At 42.2% G+C, this 12756-nt stretch overlaps 1 protein-coding gene across 5 annotated transcripts in view; it reads right to left on the bottom strand.

Moving 5' to 3' along the window:
* Nucleotides 1-12756, bottom strand: part of PPP1R12A (protein phosphatase 1 regulatory subunit 12A) — a 117288-nt gene that overhangs the window by 46341 nt on the left and 58191 nt on the right. For 3 of the 5 annotated variants that reach the window (XM_044280398.1, XM_044280395.1, XM_044280396.1), the window contains exons 10-14: nucleotides 10163-10279; nucleotides 9497-9712; nucleotides 7006-7100; nucleotides 4302-4418; nucleotides 126-287 (exon numbers count right to left, since the gene is read on the bottom strand). In XM_044280398.1, the coding sequence (XP_044136333.1) occupies nucleotides 126-287; nucleotides 4302-4418; nucleotides 7006-7100; nucleotides 9497-9712; nucleotides 10163-10279 (707 nt within the window). The remainder of the gene's footprint in view (nucleotides 1-125; nucleotides 288-4301; nucleotides 4419-7005; nucleotides 7101-9496; nucleotides 9713-10162; nucleotides 10280-12756) is intronic. The other 2 variants (XM_044280397.1, XM_044280400.1) reach the window with 1 other exon arrangement.

Below are 12756 nucleotides of genomic sequence, written 5' to 3'. Positions count from 1 at the left end.
AGTCACTTCATGTAGCGTGGTATCTTATAGAATTGGACAACACGACATTCATTTATATTGTACTTTGCTCTAATGAGATCAATTAACTTTAACAGAAACCTGCAAAACAGTTTGATGACAAATACCTGCTTGATAAGCCTGAAGAACCTATAGTACTCCTTGAAGTAGTAAAAGTGTTAGACAGACTCCGTGTTAGCCCAGAAGAGGTAATAGTAGGTGTAGATCCAGATGTGGTACTTGGAGCACTAGAGCTTATGAGATCATCTTGTCTTCTACCAAAGGAGCCACTGATTGAGAAAGAAGGTCAAGAGTAAAACCATTACAAACAGAAATACCATCAAGACTCAAAGGCTATGTACACCTTTGGGGCAATTTTTTTTATTTTAATTATTGCATTATACTTATTTTGAGCAAAATATTTTTTTCAATTGTCTTTATTAACCATATGGAATCCTTTTTTCTGTACAGAGCTGAGATGCTCTACTAGCTGCCTGTGGATTTTCTGTCTTTTCCGACTTCTGAGGAGCAGACTACTCCTCATCTCTGCTCTCTCACGTTATAAACCCTCATTACATCTCAATCCTTATCTTACTTAAAAAATGTGGCTTACATAAGCGTTTATGATTCAGTAGTTTAGAAATAAGGGTTATTAAAGGGAACCTGTCACCGGTATTTTGTGTATAGAGCTGAGGACATGGGTTGCTAGATGGCCGCTAGCACATCCGCAATACCCAGTCCCCATAGCTCTGTGTGCTTTTATTATGTAAAAAAAAAAAAAGATTTGATACACGCGGCCATTTTTAGCACCAATGAAAGTCTATGGGGCTATTCACATGGCCGTTCTTTTAACGACCAGTGAATAGTGTCCGTCTAAAAATAGGACATGTCCTATTTTTGGCCGTTTCCACGGTCAGACGGACCCCATTTAAATCAATGGGATAGTTTTTAACAGCCGATTGACAGGAGTGCATCCGTCTAACAGCCGTTAAAAACGGGTACACTTTATCTATATGGCCATTTAGGGGGGGGCATTATTAAAGCTGGGGACATTAAAAAAAAATTTTTATACTATGGGGGACATTACCAGTATTTAAGCTGGGGGCATTATTAAAGCTGGGGAGGGAGGTAAAAAAAATAAAAAACACACACACTATAGGGGACATTATTTTACCAGGGGGCCTACATGGTGGCATTATTAAAGCTGGGGGCAGCAAAAAAAAAAAAAAATTGCTATATTATGGGGGACATTATTTATACCAGGGGACATTATTAAAGCTAGGACAGGAAAAAAATAATTATAAACTATGGGGGACATTATTTTAGCTGGGGGCCTACTATCCTATGGGTGTTCTCAGAAGGGTGGGTCTAGAAACAACTGCCAATCAAATTCATCCATCTTTCATGTCAGTTTTTAACGGACATGAAAAACGGACACATTGCCAGAAAATGGATGCACACACTGATGCAACATGGCCATGAAAAACTAAGTGTGTCCGTTTTAAATGGACGTTTTTTTTTCACTGTTGTGTGCATGTAGCCTTAGATGACCGGCACAAAGCGAGAGTGTGAAAGTACCAGTCGGACAGTTAGAAAAACAGTTAACCCTTTGTGACTGAACAGCTCAACATTTTTAATGAAGACCAACTGAAAATATGATTTTTAGCCAAAAATAAGTTAAATGCAAATCATAAAAAAAATTAAATATTTACTCCAAATGGTGTACATAACCTTTAAAAGTGTTCCAACAGATAATAGCGAGTAAATGGGTTCAATTTCCATAATCCTAGGTATAATGCGATTATGTCATTTAGCTATTCTCCACATATTTCCTGATATTTATTCCAAACTTCTGGTAGCATGTACCTTACAATCCACTAAGAAGTTGGCTACAAACATGCGACAGCTTTCAGTGTCTGACTCGCCCATAAACATGCCAAGCTGAATGTGCCTATTTCTTCAGTAGAAGGGAGATAAGTAGTTAACATAGTTAGGGCAACACTGCCAGGAGGATAGACTGCTGGGAGATTCATCTGCCAAGTAAAATCTAAATTTGGACAACGCTAGGGGCACCAAATCTACTTTATCTACATTTGCTGGGCACTGACAACAGGGCAGGGGTTCCAACATGGGGAGGAAACTGGAATATTTAATATGAAAGAAAAGCAAGTCATAGAAAAAGCCTCTAGTTGTAGATGGTGGCAGAGCCTGCATGTGAAGAGGGCAGTAGGCCAGTGACTTATCTACCAGAGAACAAAAGACCAGGCGTGCTGAAATCCAACATGCACAACCCTTGTTTTTAGCAACATCTGATGTCGTGGGGAAGTGGCCTCATACATGTTCGATTGTTGGTGGGTCCAGCCAAAATCAGTGGGCTCGGACGATATTCATTTAATGTGTATGGCCACATCAAGTTTGATATGATTTTTTAAATAGTGAATACTAAGGATAATATTTAGTTGCGTCTGTGTGAGAAAAAGGCAAGTTTGGCTGACGTTCATATAAGGTCCAGCGAAACATACATACAGAAATTTAGAAGCTCTTTTTTCAAGCTGACAATGTGAGGCTGAATGGAAATTATGAATAAAAAAAAAATTTACATGATTAATTGCTATTTTCTATATGAATGTACCTTCTATCCAAGGAAATAGCAAATCTAAGTCCATGTTCAGACTCATGAGGTCTCTGAGCACGCAATAACTGTTTAGGACCGGATGAATAGCTTCCATCCATGGTAAATATGAGCTCAGCTCTCATGGTAGAGGTATGTTATTGGAATGGGGTGCCTTGGACCAACCAGTAAAATTTGCTGCAAGAGGATTGATTATGGGGTTCCCTGCAGCAACTCCAAGAAGGCAGGTTCCTAATAAAGAAGGATACTGGCTGGTAGCCTGTGGACCTACAAGTCATCTCAGCCACCTGATGGATCTATAATAAAGTGGGTAGTAGTGGGTTTGTTTTATGAACAAAGGCTGGTTGAGGTGCTGTTCAAATACCTGTATGTAGTGCAGTGTCATATGCCACTTGTACAGGGGGCAGATGACTGCGGGCCCACTGGGGGATTAAATCAAATACCTGTATGTAGTGCAGCGTCATATGCCACTTGTACAGGGGGCAGATGACTGCGGGCCCACTGGGGGATTAAATCAAATACCTGTATGTAGTGCAGCGTCATATGCCACTTGTGCAGAGGGCAGATGACTGCAGGCCCACTGGGGGATTAAATCAAATACCTGTATGCAGTGCAGTGTCATATGCCACTTGTGCAGGGGGCAGATGACTGCGGGCCCACTGGGGGATTAAATCAAATACCTGTATGTAGTGCAGTGTCATATGCCACTTGTGCAGAGGGCAGATGACTGCAGGCCCACTGGGGGATTAAATCAAATACCTGTATGTAGTGCAGCGTCATATGCCACTTGTGCAGGGGGCAGATGACTGCGGGCCCACTGGGGGATTAAATCAAATACCTGTATGTAGTGCAATGTCATATGCCACTTGTGCAGGGGGCAGATGACTGCAGGCCCACTGGGGGATTAAATCAAATACCTGTATGTAGTGCAGCGTCATATGCCACTTGTGCAGGGGGGCAGATGACTGCGGGCCCACTGGGGGATTAAATCAAATACCTGTATGTAGTGCAGTGTCATATGCCACTTGTGCAGGGGGGCAGATGACTGCGGGCCCACTGGGGGATTAAATCAAATACCTGTATGTAGTGCAGTGTCATATACCACTTGTGCAGAGGGCAGATGACTGCAGGCCCACTGGGGGATTAAATCAAATACCTGTATGTAGTGCAGCGTCATATGCCACTTGTGCAGGGGGCAGATGACTGCGGGCCCACTGGGGGATTAAATCAAATACCTGTATGTAGTGCAATGTCATATGCCACTTGTGCAGAGGGCAGATGACTGCAGGCCCACTGGGGGATTAAATCAAATACCTGTATGTAGTGCAATGTCATATGCCACTTGTGCAGAGGGCAGATGACTGCAGGCCCACTGGGAGATTAAATAGATTAATTCTTTTGGAGACAGGACCCACAGATTCTACAGTAGTTTCGCAGGACAAACAGTAGTGGACCTTTGTCGAGATCTGTGACCACAATTAAAAAATATAATGTGGCACAAATGTGTGAAAATACCTTAACGGTTAATAAATGATAAATTTTGCTATACTGAAACCTGCACATAACAGTACACAAATGTATACGTTCATTACTTAGTGAGGAGGAGTGACTATAGCGAGAGTGGTCACTAGAAAACGGTTATGTAGACTGAAATATCTCCAGTTATGCAGACCTTCTTTGATAGCTGCTATTTAAAATTTCATTAACAGAACTGTTCTTCTTCAGATCGTCATCCCATCTTCTTCTTGCATAGGACCCACCAAGACGCGACAGCCCAATAGAGGACTCTCTGTGGAGGGGGAAAAAACAAACAAAAAAAACCACACAACTTAATTTAGTGAATGGTGCGGGAATTTAGCTGCACTCGAGCACAAGCCCTAGATGTTTTTACTGCTCATTTCCTTATGTGGATCTGAAAAGGTCAGTCAAGGCCTTTGTAAGATAATGGATTCTGCAACTAAGCCTCAGATGCGAGTATAGCCTTATACCGACTACTGGTCATCTTTCCATGTATGCAATCATTTTGGAAGTTATGTAACCCTCATGTTTTATTAAAACCCATTGTTAGTCACCTTACCCCTACTTATGAAAAAAGATGACGTTAAAAGTTCTTCATGGTTTCATTCAGTCTACAAAACTAGGCCCTTATCCATTGGATGTATTCAGCCAAAGTGTCTCTGTATTTCTCCCTTTCCTTCCCCCAATCGTTTTTGCTTGGTTGTCAGGGGTTAATGCCACGGCTGTGGTAAATCTTCAATGGCTGAGCTTGCACAGTGAATGGGGTATCTTTTCCTTCTTTGTTGGCCAGGATCGTGGAAGCACATCATCAGCATGGCCCAGCCACAGCTCTGCCCATTTGTCGCTTTCATTGTCAGAGCTCCAGGGTAAGCTCAGTAACCCCGGATCTCAACAGAAAGGAACGGGAGTGCGCATGATCACACAAGCAGTGCAATGATGTCAGAAAAGTGACTGCCTCTAACGTCCATCTAAGTGAAGAGTCCCACCTGCCTGTAATGTCCATCTAAGTGAAATGGTGACCTATGCTGTCTGTAAAGAATGTGAGAATGGGAAAATGCTAATTTGCACCAAAATAGCATTTTAGATACTTTTGTGCCTTGCTAGACAAGCGGGAGTATCTAAGTGTGAAACGGGTGGTTTAGTTGGAAAGGTCTGTGGCTTACAGAGAGCCAAAACTGCGCCAATGTGCAGAAAATTTTGCCACAAAGTAAGCCAATATATATGTAAATTTATAATAGCTTGCTGGTAATTTAGTAGTTGCATCTCTCCACACCCCATGTCAGATCAGGCAGTATGCCCGGACAACCCCTGTCAGTTTGAGGTTATCTACTGGTAACCTGATACATATGCCCAAGTATTTGGTAACGAGAGAGACCATTAAAAGTTTGTTATATAGAGGCACATCACCATCTGGGATAATTACAGATTTAGGTAATTTTTTATTTTTTAAATAGCAGAATGCCTTTCAAACACTTCAGCTGCATGGAATGCAGAGTTTACTAACAGAAGAATATGGTCGGCATATACTATAACATTTCTTACTTTAAAGTGGTTCTTCAGGAATTAAAAAAAAATTAAATACTTAATATATTCTTAAATACCTTTCATTACTTCTTAGAATGGCTTGTTTTGTCTGGGGAGCAATCATTAGGAGAAATAAAATGGCCGCCGTCCTATTAGCACACATAAAACCTGTCCTAATCACACAGGAGGACAAGTTACTCACCACAATGAGCCATAGTGCTGCCTCATCCTCCTCTCTGCTCGTCAGGAATCATGATCCTGAATACAGGTGAATCTCTGTTGGAATGAAGATGTTGAGGAGACACGAAAGGAGGGTGAGGTGTGGCTAATGAGCAGCAGCACTTGTATGCAGTCTCCATTACCACAGCCTGTCCTGTCCGTCCTCTCTGTATTTCATGCCTCCCCATGAACTAAATTTCCCAGAGATTCAGCTAAAGTTCTTATCATCTGTATTCAGGATCATAATTCCTGACAAGTAGAGGGGAGGATGAGGATGTGTGATCAGGACAGTTTTGTTTGAACTAATGCAACAGTGGCCATTATGTTTCCCCCTGATGATTGCTCCCTAGACAAAACAAGCCATTATAAATAATGAAAGGTATTTCAGAATATATTTATAATAAAGTTATATTTAAGTATTTTCATTTTCTTAATTCCCGGAGAACCCCTTTAAAGCATTTGATATCTTGACTATTGTGTATATAAAAATGGCCTTTTCCTTTTATCAGCCATTGTCAGCAATCTTTAACTTAAAAGGGTTGTCCAGCTTTTATTAAAAATGATAGTCCAGGGATCAGCAACCTCCGTCACTCCAGCTGTTCAGAAACTACAACTCCCAGAGTGCTTCATTCACTTCTATAGGAGTTAAAATAGCCGAGTATGTTTACATGCTGGGAGTTGTAGTTTCACAGCAGCTGTTCCCAGTGATAGTTTAGCCACAGGGATCGCCCTAATTAGTTGATGAGCGGGAGTCTGATGCCCCTCTGATCAGCCATTCAGCAATAGCTCCAGCATTGGAAGCAGACAGCGGTGACTAATTTGTAGTGGACTGTATTTCAATGTATTGACTTCATTGGGAGCAACAAAGCTATCTGCTTATGGAGCCACCGTCAAACAACTCATCAACAAGGGTGCAGGGAGTCGTACCCCTGCCAATCAGCTAGCGATCGCCCATCCCGAGGATAAGTCATCACTTAATAAAAGGTGGACAACTGCATTTAAGAGTCTCTGAAGACTATACTATAGGTTGGGACCTGACCCATTAGGCATTTATAACATTTCTGTAGATTACAGTACTGCTGAAAATTAAATGGAAAATAAAGGAAATACATTACCTATTCTCTTTTTCCTCTATGTCAGATGTACTAGCAAGACGCCTTGGTATTGTTGGAGCAACATAAGCTAGCCTGGTCGCTCTGGGATCTTTATCCTAAAAAACAAAGAGCATTACATACAACACTCACCATCATACTCAACTCCAACAGCACACAACAGAAAATATAGGTTCAAATGAATCTCTTTTTCAAATGATCTATTGCATGTGACAGAGAATGTGCAATCTCCTTACATTATTCTTCAAAACCTCAAAAAAACAGCGACTTCTCATACACTCAACATTAACAGTAAGAGCTCTTACACACGAGCGGATGCCATGCATGGAATTCATTGCGTGAAAGAGAGCCAAGCCCCGTTCTGGACAGCAGAGACACGGAGCATTAACATGACTGATAATGCTCCGTGCCTCTCTGTGACCTTTTTACTACAAAATCACAGTGCCAACTTTATCTCACTGTGATTTCGCAGTAAAAAGATCAGAGAAGCATGGCGCAATATCAGTCATGTTAATGCTCCGTGTCTCTGCTGTCCAGTGCGGGGCTTGGCTCTCTTTCAGGCAGTGGCTTACCCGTACAGCATCCGCTCGTGTGAAAGAGCCCTAAAAGGTTTGATATTCTGACACCTATTGAGCCTGATGGTTCAGACCGCTACAATCAAATGAGAAGATCCAGGACCCCCGGTTCTCATGATCTGAAAGGGTCCAGGTGGTTGGACCCCCACAAATCAGACACTTATCCTGTTGATAGGGATGCTCATGAGAAAATCCCTTTCAAGAATAAGGCCTGATTCAGTGAAGTTCACATTAACACGGTGTGTAGGAGCCAAACATTTAGCACAAAATAACAGGGTGGGAAAGGTTTTTCCTTGATTCCTGGAACATCCATTTGTACTTATGGTCCTAAAATACAAGAGTTAGGCTCTGTTCACAAATGCATTGTAGTTTCAGTTACTAACAGAAACCACGGCAGGGCCGTGTCCGCAGCACAACAGACCCCAACGGGTATTAACAGGGTCTATCAGGTTCTGATGAGATATCCATTGCTGTGACAGGAAAAATAGGGCTTTGACAGAAGCCGACAAGTGAATACAGCGTTAAAACATGCAAGATATAAAACATGTGAGTAAGGCCTCATGCATACAACCCCCTGCTTAACATGTGGAATGTGACTATAATTTGACATCAAAATTCAAAAAACTAACATTGGAAGTAGGAGCTTTCAATAGATATAAAATCCACGAGTGACGATTGTTAAGACGTGTATATTTAAAGGGGTTGGCCACTTTTGACCAAGGTGTATGTAAGATGACTATATGACACTAATATAGCCTTTGTTTTCTGTGCCATCTGCAATATTTAATAAGTCATGTCCCCATATTGGGCAAATCTTCTGTGCCATCCACACACAAGACGTGCCTACAAGATGGCGGCTGATAGAGGGTCATGTGACCAGGCATCACTCAGCTGTCTCCACTCAAATACACCACATCTGCCATCAGCACTTGCAATGTTGAGAATTTAGTGCAGGTGTAGTGTATAGACTGAATGATTTGACTTGTCACATGACCCTCCATCAGCAGCCATTTTATGGACAGGACGTGTGTGGGCAGCACAAAAGAATTTGTCTACAAGGGACAATAACAACTATACAATGTAGGGTGCTATGCTTGGTAAGTTGCGAAAAGGACACAGGGCTTACAGGAGCACCACTGCCTTCTCAAACAGCTGATCGGCCGGGGGTCCCAGGTGTCAAAAGGATAGGTCATAATTATTAAAATCTCTGAAAAACCCTTTAATGTCTGATCTTAAAGAAAAACTAAGGCTAAAACCAGAGTTCTTCATGCAAATTCTGACCTTTACCTCATGTCTGATGCAGATGCAGTTTCTTGTAGGTTTTTGAATAACATATCAGGCAGAGTGACGACTCCAAACCTGCACAACCCTGTATATTCTGATTTATGAATTCTCCCCCAAGACATTTTCTGTAGAGGATAAAAGGCTATTTCCAACCAATCATCTCTGCCCCTTGCTGCAGTAAGCTGGAGTTTACACACCGTCTATGGGATGCATGCTGATGCACATGCAAAATCTGCAGTACCTCCTGTGCCTTAAGCCTACATCTACAGTTCTTATCCAGCATCTGACCACAATGTTAAATTCCAAAGCCTCAGTGATGTGCAAGATCAGATGTAGAACCCATTCGTCATTCAAAAGTCCAGATTACTAGGACATTAGAGGGGTCATTTAGTAAGATCTGCGTTTTAGAGGATGGTCTTAATAACCTCTATAGCTGGCGGTGGATCCGCTGAAGTTATGTAGATGCAACGGCCTCTAAATAACTTCAGTGTATCCAGCACCAGTCTAAATGTAAACCAGCTTCCTTGAAGCCTGTCCCTTTCCCCATCTGCACCAGAAACATGCTTAATATAGGCGTGTTTCTGGATAGTAAAAAAAACCCTATGTCTGTACTTCTGCATCTTGGTTAACATTACCTTTTCTTTATTGTCTAGAGTAGAGGAAAGCCTAGGACTTGAAGCTGAACGCATGACTCCTGTGAAGTCCCTCTCTTTTTGACCTTCTTTGGATGCAGTAATCTCAGACAATGCCCCATAACTTCCTGTCTTGCGCAGTCCTAGACGCCAGGAGGCTGGAGATTCATCCTTCCTTTCTTCTTCCTTAGGAGAGATTTTGGTTGCAGGAGTAGGGAACTGCAATTATAAACAATGAAGACATGATTTACTTTTACGTATATGTCCCGTTTCTCAAAAATCCCAACACCACAGCAATCATCTATTAAATTTTCAAAGGCATTTGATCAAGTTATGAAGGTGGAGCCTTAACGACAGAAGAATTTTACATCATGGTCATGAGGAGGGGAGGGCTTTTGATTAAATAACCCAAGTGTAAATCTCAATGGGGTTAAAATATCACTAAAAACAAAAAAGCACACAGAAAAACTTGTTAATAGTAATAAAAACGATGGAAAATGCCCATTGTTGAAACCAAACAGATTCCCTTTGAAAGTTAGACAAGTCATTGAACACAGCATATCACGCAGCTACAGGATCAACATTTGTAAGTTCAAGACCATGCAGTGATGTAGATCTGATTAAAGTACAGCCTGTGCCCACAGCGAGATGTGCACACCATTTCCTCACCATCGATTTGTCACCTTTACTTGGCACAAGGACAATGCCAGTTCTGCGCAAGCACTGTCTCCATGAATTAGGTTGTGCGGAATCCACCACTGGCATGAAAGGTGCAATGAAATCATACTGAACCCAAGATGAGCAAGACAGAATGAGAAGGAAAGCATAGCATGAGAAAACGAAAAAACGTAACTATCTTAACTTTCTGACTTATATACACAGCTACTGAAGTCGAAGTCTGAGGCCCTCTAGTTTTAGCGTACAGGTGGAAACAGGAGCCAGCCATAACTTCTCTTAAATCAAAAGTCACTAACAGAAGTCAAACATTTAGCTCCAGCACAAGGTTTAGGTTCGGCAGCCTGCTGTCTGAAAGCCTAGAGATCTAACTAGTGAGAGTAATGACAACTACAAGACACCAGAACATACATTACTAAATAAACAATTTGCTCACGAAACTTGAGCTTTGCTGCTTAATGAACAGCGAGCTATAAGAATAGATTCATGTCACAAGTTTGAGACTATGTTCCATCCAATCAAAAGGAACAAAAATAAATAAAAAGCAACTACAGGCTGTAAAGCATGAAAAAAAAAATTGTCCCACTTCAGAAGAAAAACAAAATGGTGACTAAAGGTTAATTACACAAAAAAAGAAATAAAATAAAAAAAAAACACAAAGTTTTCATAGCGTCAGTAGTAAATTAAAGACGTTCATCTTTCTATACTGGCACTTAAAGGGAGTCTTTCACCTAATCGGAGCGTTTTAGACCGCTCAGATCAGGTTATAGACTCTTTAACCCTCATTACGATCATACCCTTCTCTTATGTGTCCCTCGCCCAGATAATGAAAATAACACTTTTTAAACTTATGCAAATTACCTTCTGAAGGTGCCCAGGGGCGGCGTTACTGGGCGATGTGCCCAGAAAAACACACCTCCAGCCGGCGGACGTCACGAGCGGCACCAGAGGACGGCGGGCTGGGAACTGGCCCGCACCTGCGCACTGCTCTGCCCATTATGGGCAGATGAACAGCTTTTCATATTGCGCATGCGCCGGCCAACTAAAGACAGCCGGCCGGCGCATGCGCAATATGAAAGGATGTTCCTCTGCCCATAATGGGCAGAGCAGTGCGCAGGTGCGGGCCAGTTCCCAGCCCGCCGTCCTCTGGTGCCGCTCGTGACGTCCGCCGGCTGGAGGTGTGTTTTTCTGGGCACATCGCACAGTAACGCCGCCCCTGGGCACCTTCAGAAGGTAATTTGCATAAGTTTAAAAAGTGTTATTTTCATTATCTGGGCGAGGGACACATAAGAGAAGGGTATGATCGTAATGAGGGTTAAAGAGTCTATAACCTGATCTGAGCGGTCTAAAACGCTCAGATTAGGTGAAAGACTCCCTTTAAAACTATTCCAAAAGGTCCAAATATTGAGCGGTAATTAGCAGTATGGGAGTCTCCGAGGGAATACAAGCAACAACTGTGTGCAATGGCTACGTCAGTTGTTACTGCGACTTCCCACTGCTCACCACCTTACAGAAAAGTGGCCATGGCACCAGCAGTCTGACAGATTTGGGATCATTTATCACAAAAATTGGATTTGATTTTCTGACTCACTGGAGGGAGATTGATCAAAACGGGTGTAAAAGGAAAACAGAATTAGATGCCCATAGAAACCATATCCTACCCTTTCAATTTTTTCAGCACTCCTTTAGAAAAAGAAAAGGTGGACTCTGATTGGTTGCTATCGGCAAGTAAGCCAGTTTTCCTAAATTTCCTCCGACTGCCAAAAGATTTGGTACAACTCACTCCAGTGTATGGAACAGCTGATCTGCCTTACTTCCATCAAAAGAAAGAAGCAGCATCAAAGAAAAAAACAAAACAAAAAAAACACATTGATGAAAATGATTGTATATGTGAAGGATGAAACGTAACCAAAGAAAATGAGAGCTAGAATGCAGTAATAGTGAGACGATGGATACAGGGGTGGAAGTCACCAACATTAATGCAATAGTGGATTCCGTTGGTTTAAGCCATTTTAATACAAGGACATGCAACTCAACTACAGCCATGAACACAGTCTGACACAGCGTCAAGTCAGCCAGGCAAACCAAAGCTCATACCGTCACATGCAGTCACAACATGCAAAAACTGCAAGCCCTCTGCCACGTAGCCCTGACCGAGGATAATGACTACCTACACCTCTGTGCAAGTCGGTGCAGGACTCTCTCACCTGGGATAATACTTTCTGTAAAAAGTCTCCGCATCTTTCAGTTGCTAGTTTACAAAAGGCTAACCACAGACTTCACTGTGCTAAAGGGCAGGTCAAAGCATGCCTTGTATCTTACATCAGTGACGCAAGATGTCTCGAGTATTGATTCGATAAAATTCAGCCAAACCCACCGACGATCTAACGTGTAAGGGGGTGTCCCAACTCTACGCCAACATTCGAATGAAAGAAGGATTGGGCACTTTGATTTCAACATGCCCAATACTTTGCTCTCAAGGAAGAGAAGCTGGAACAAAGGGGTGTCTAGCAGCAGCATATTTCAGTCTCCCTATTAAGGAGACATGCCCAGTTGGTTGAGGTAAGGGTGCCCGTGTATGGGGACAC

Source organism: Bufo gargarizans, chromosome 2 (genome assembly GCF_014858855.1).
Source record: "Bufo gargarizans isolate SCDJY-AF-19 chromosome 2, ASM1485885v1, whole genome shotgun sequence".
In the NCBI taxonomy this organism is placed as follows: domain Eukaryota; kingdom Metazoa; phylum Chordata; class Amphibia; order Anura; family Bufonidae; genus Bufo; species Bufo gargarizans.
The sequence above is the reverse complement of the archived record's forward strand: the minus strand, read 5'-3'. Positions and strand labels throughout refer to the sequence as shown.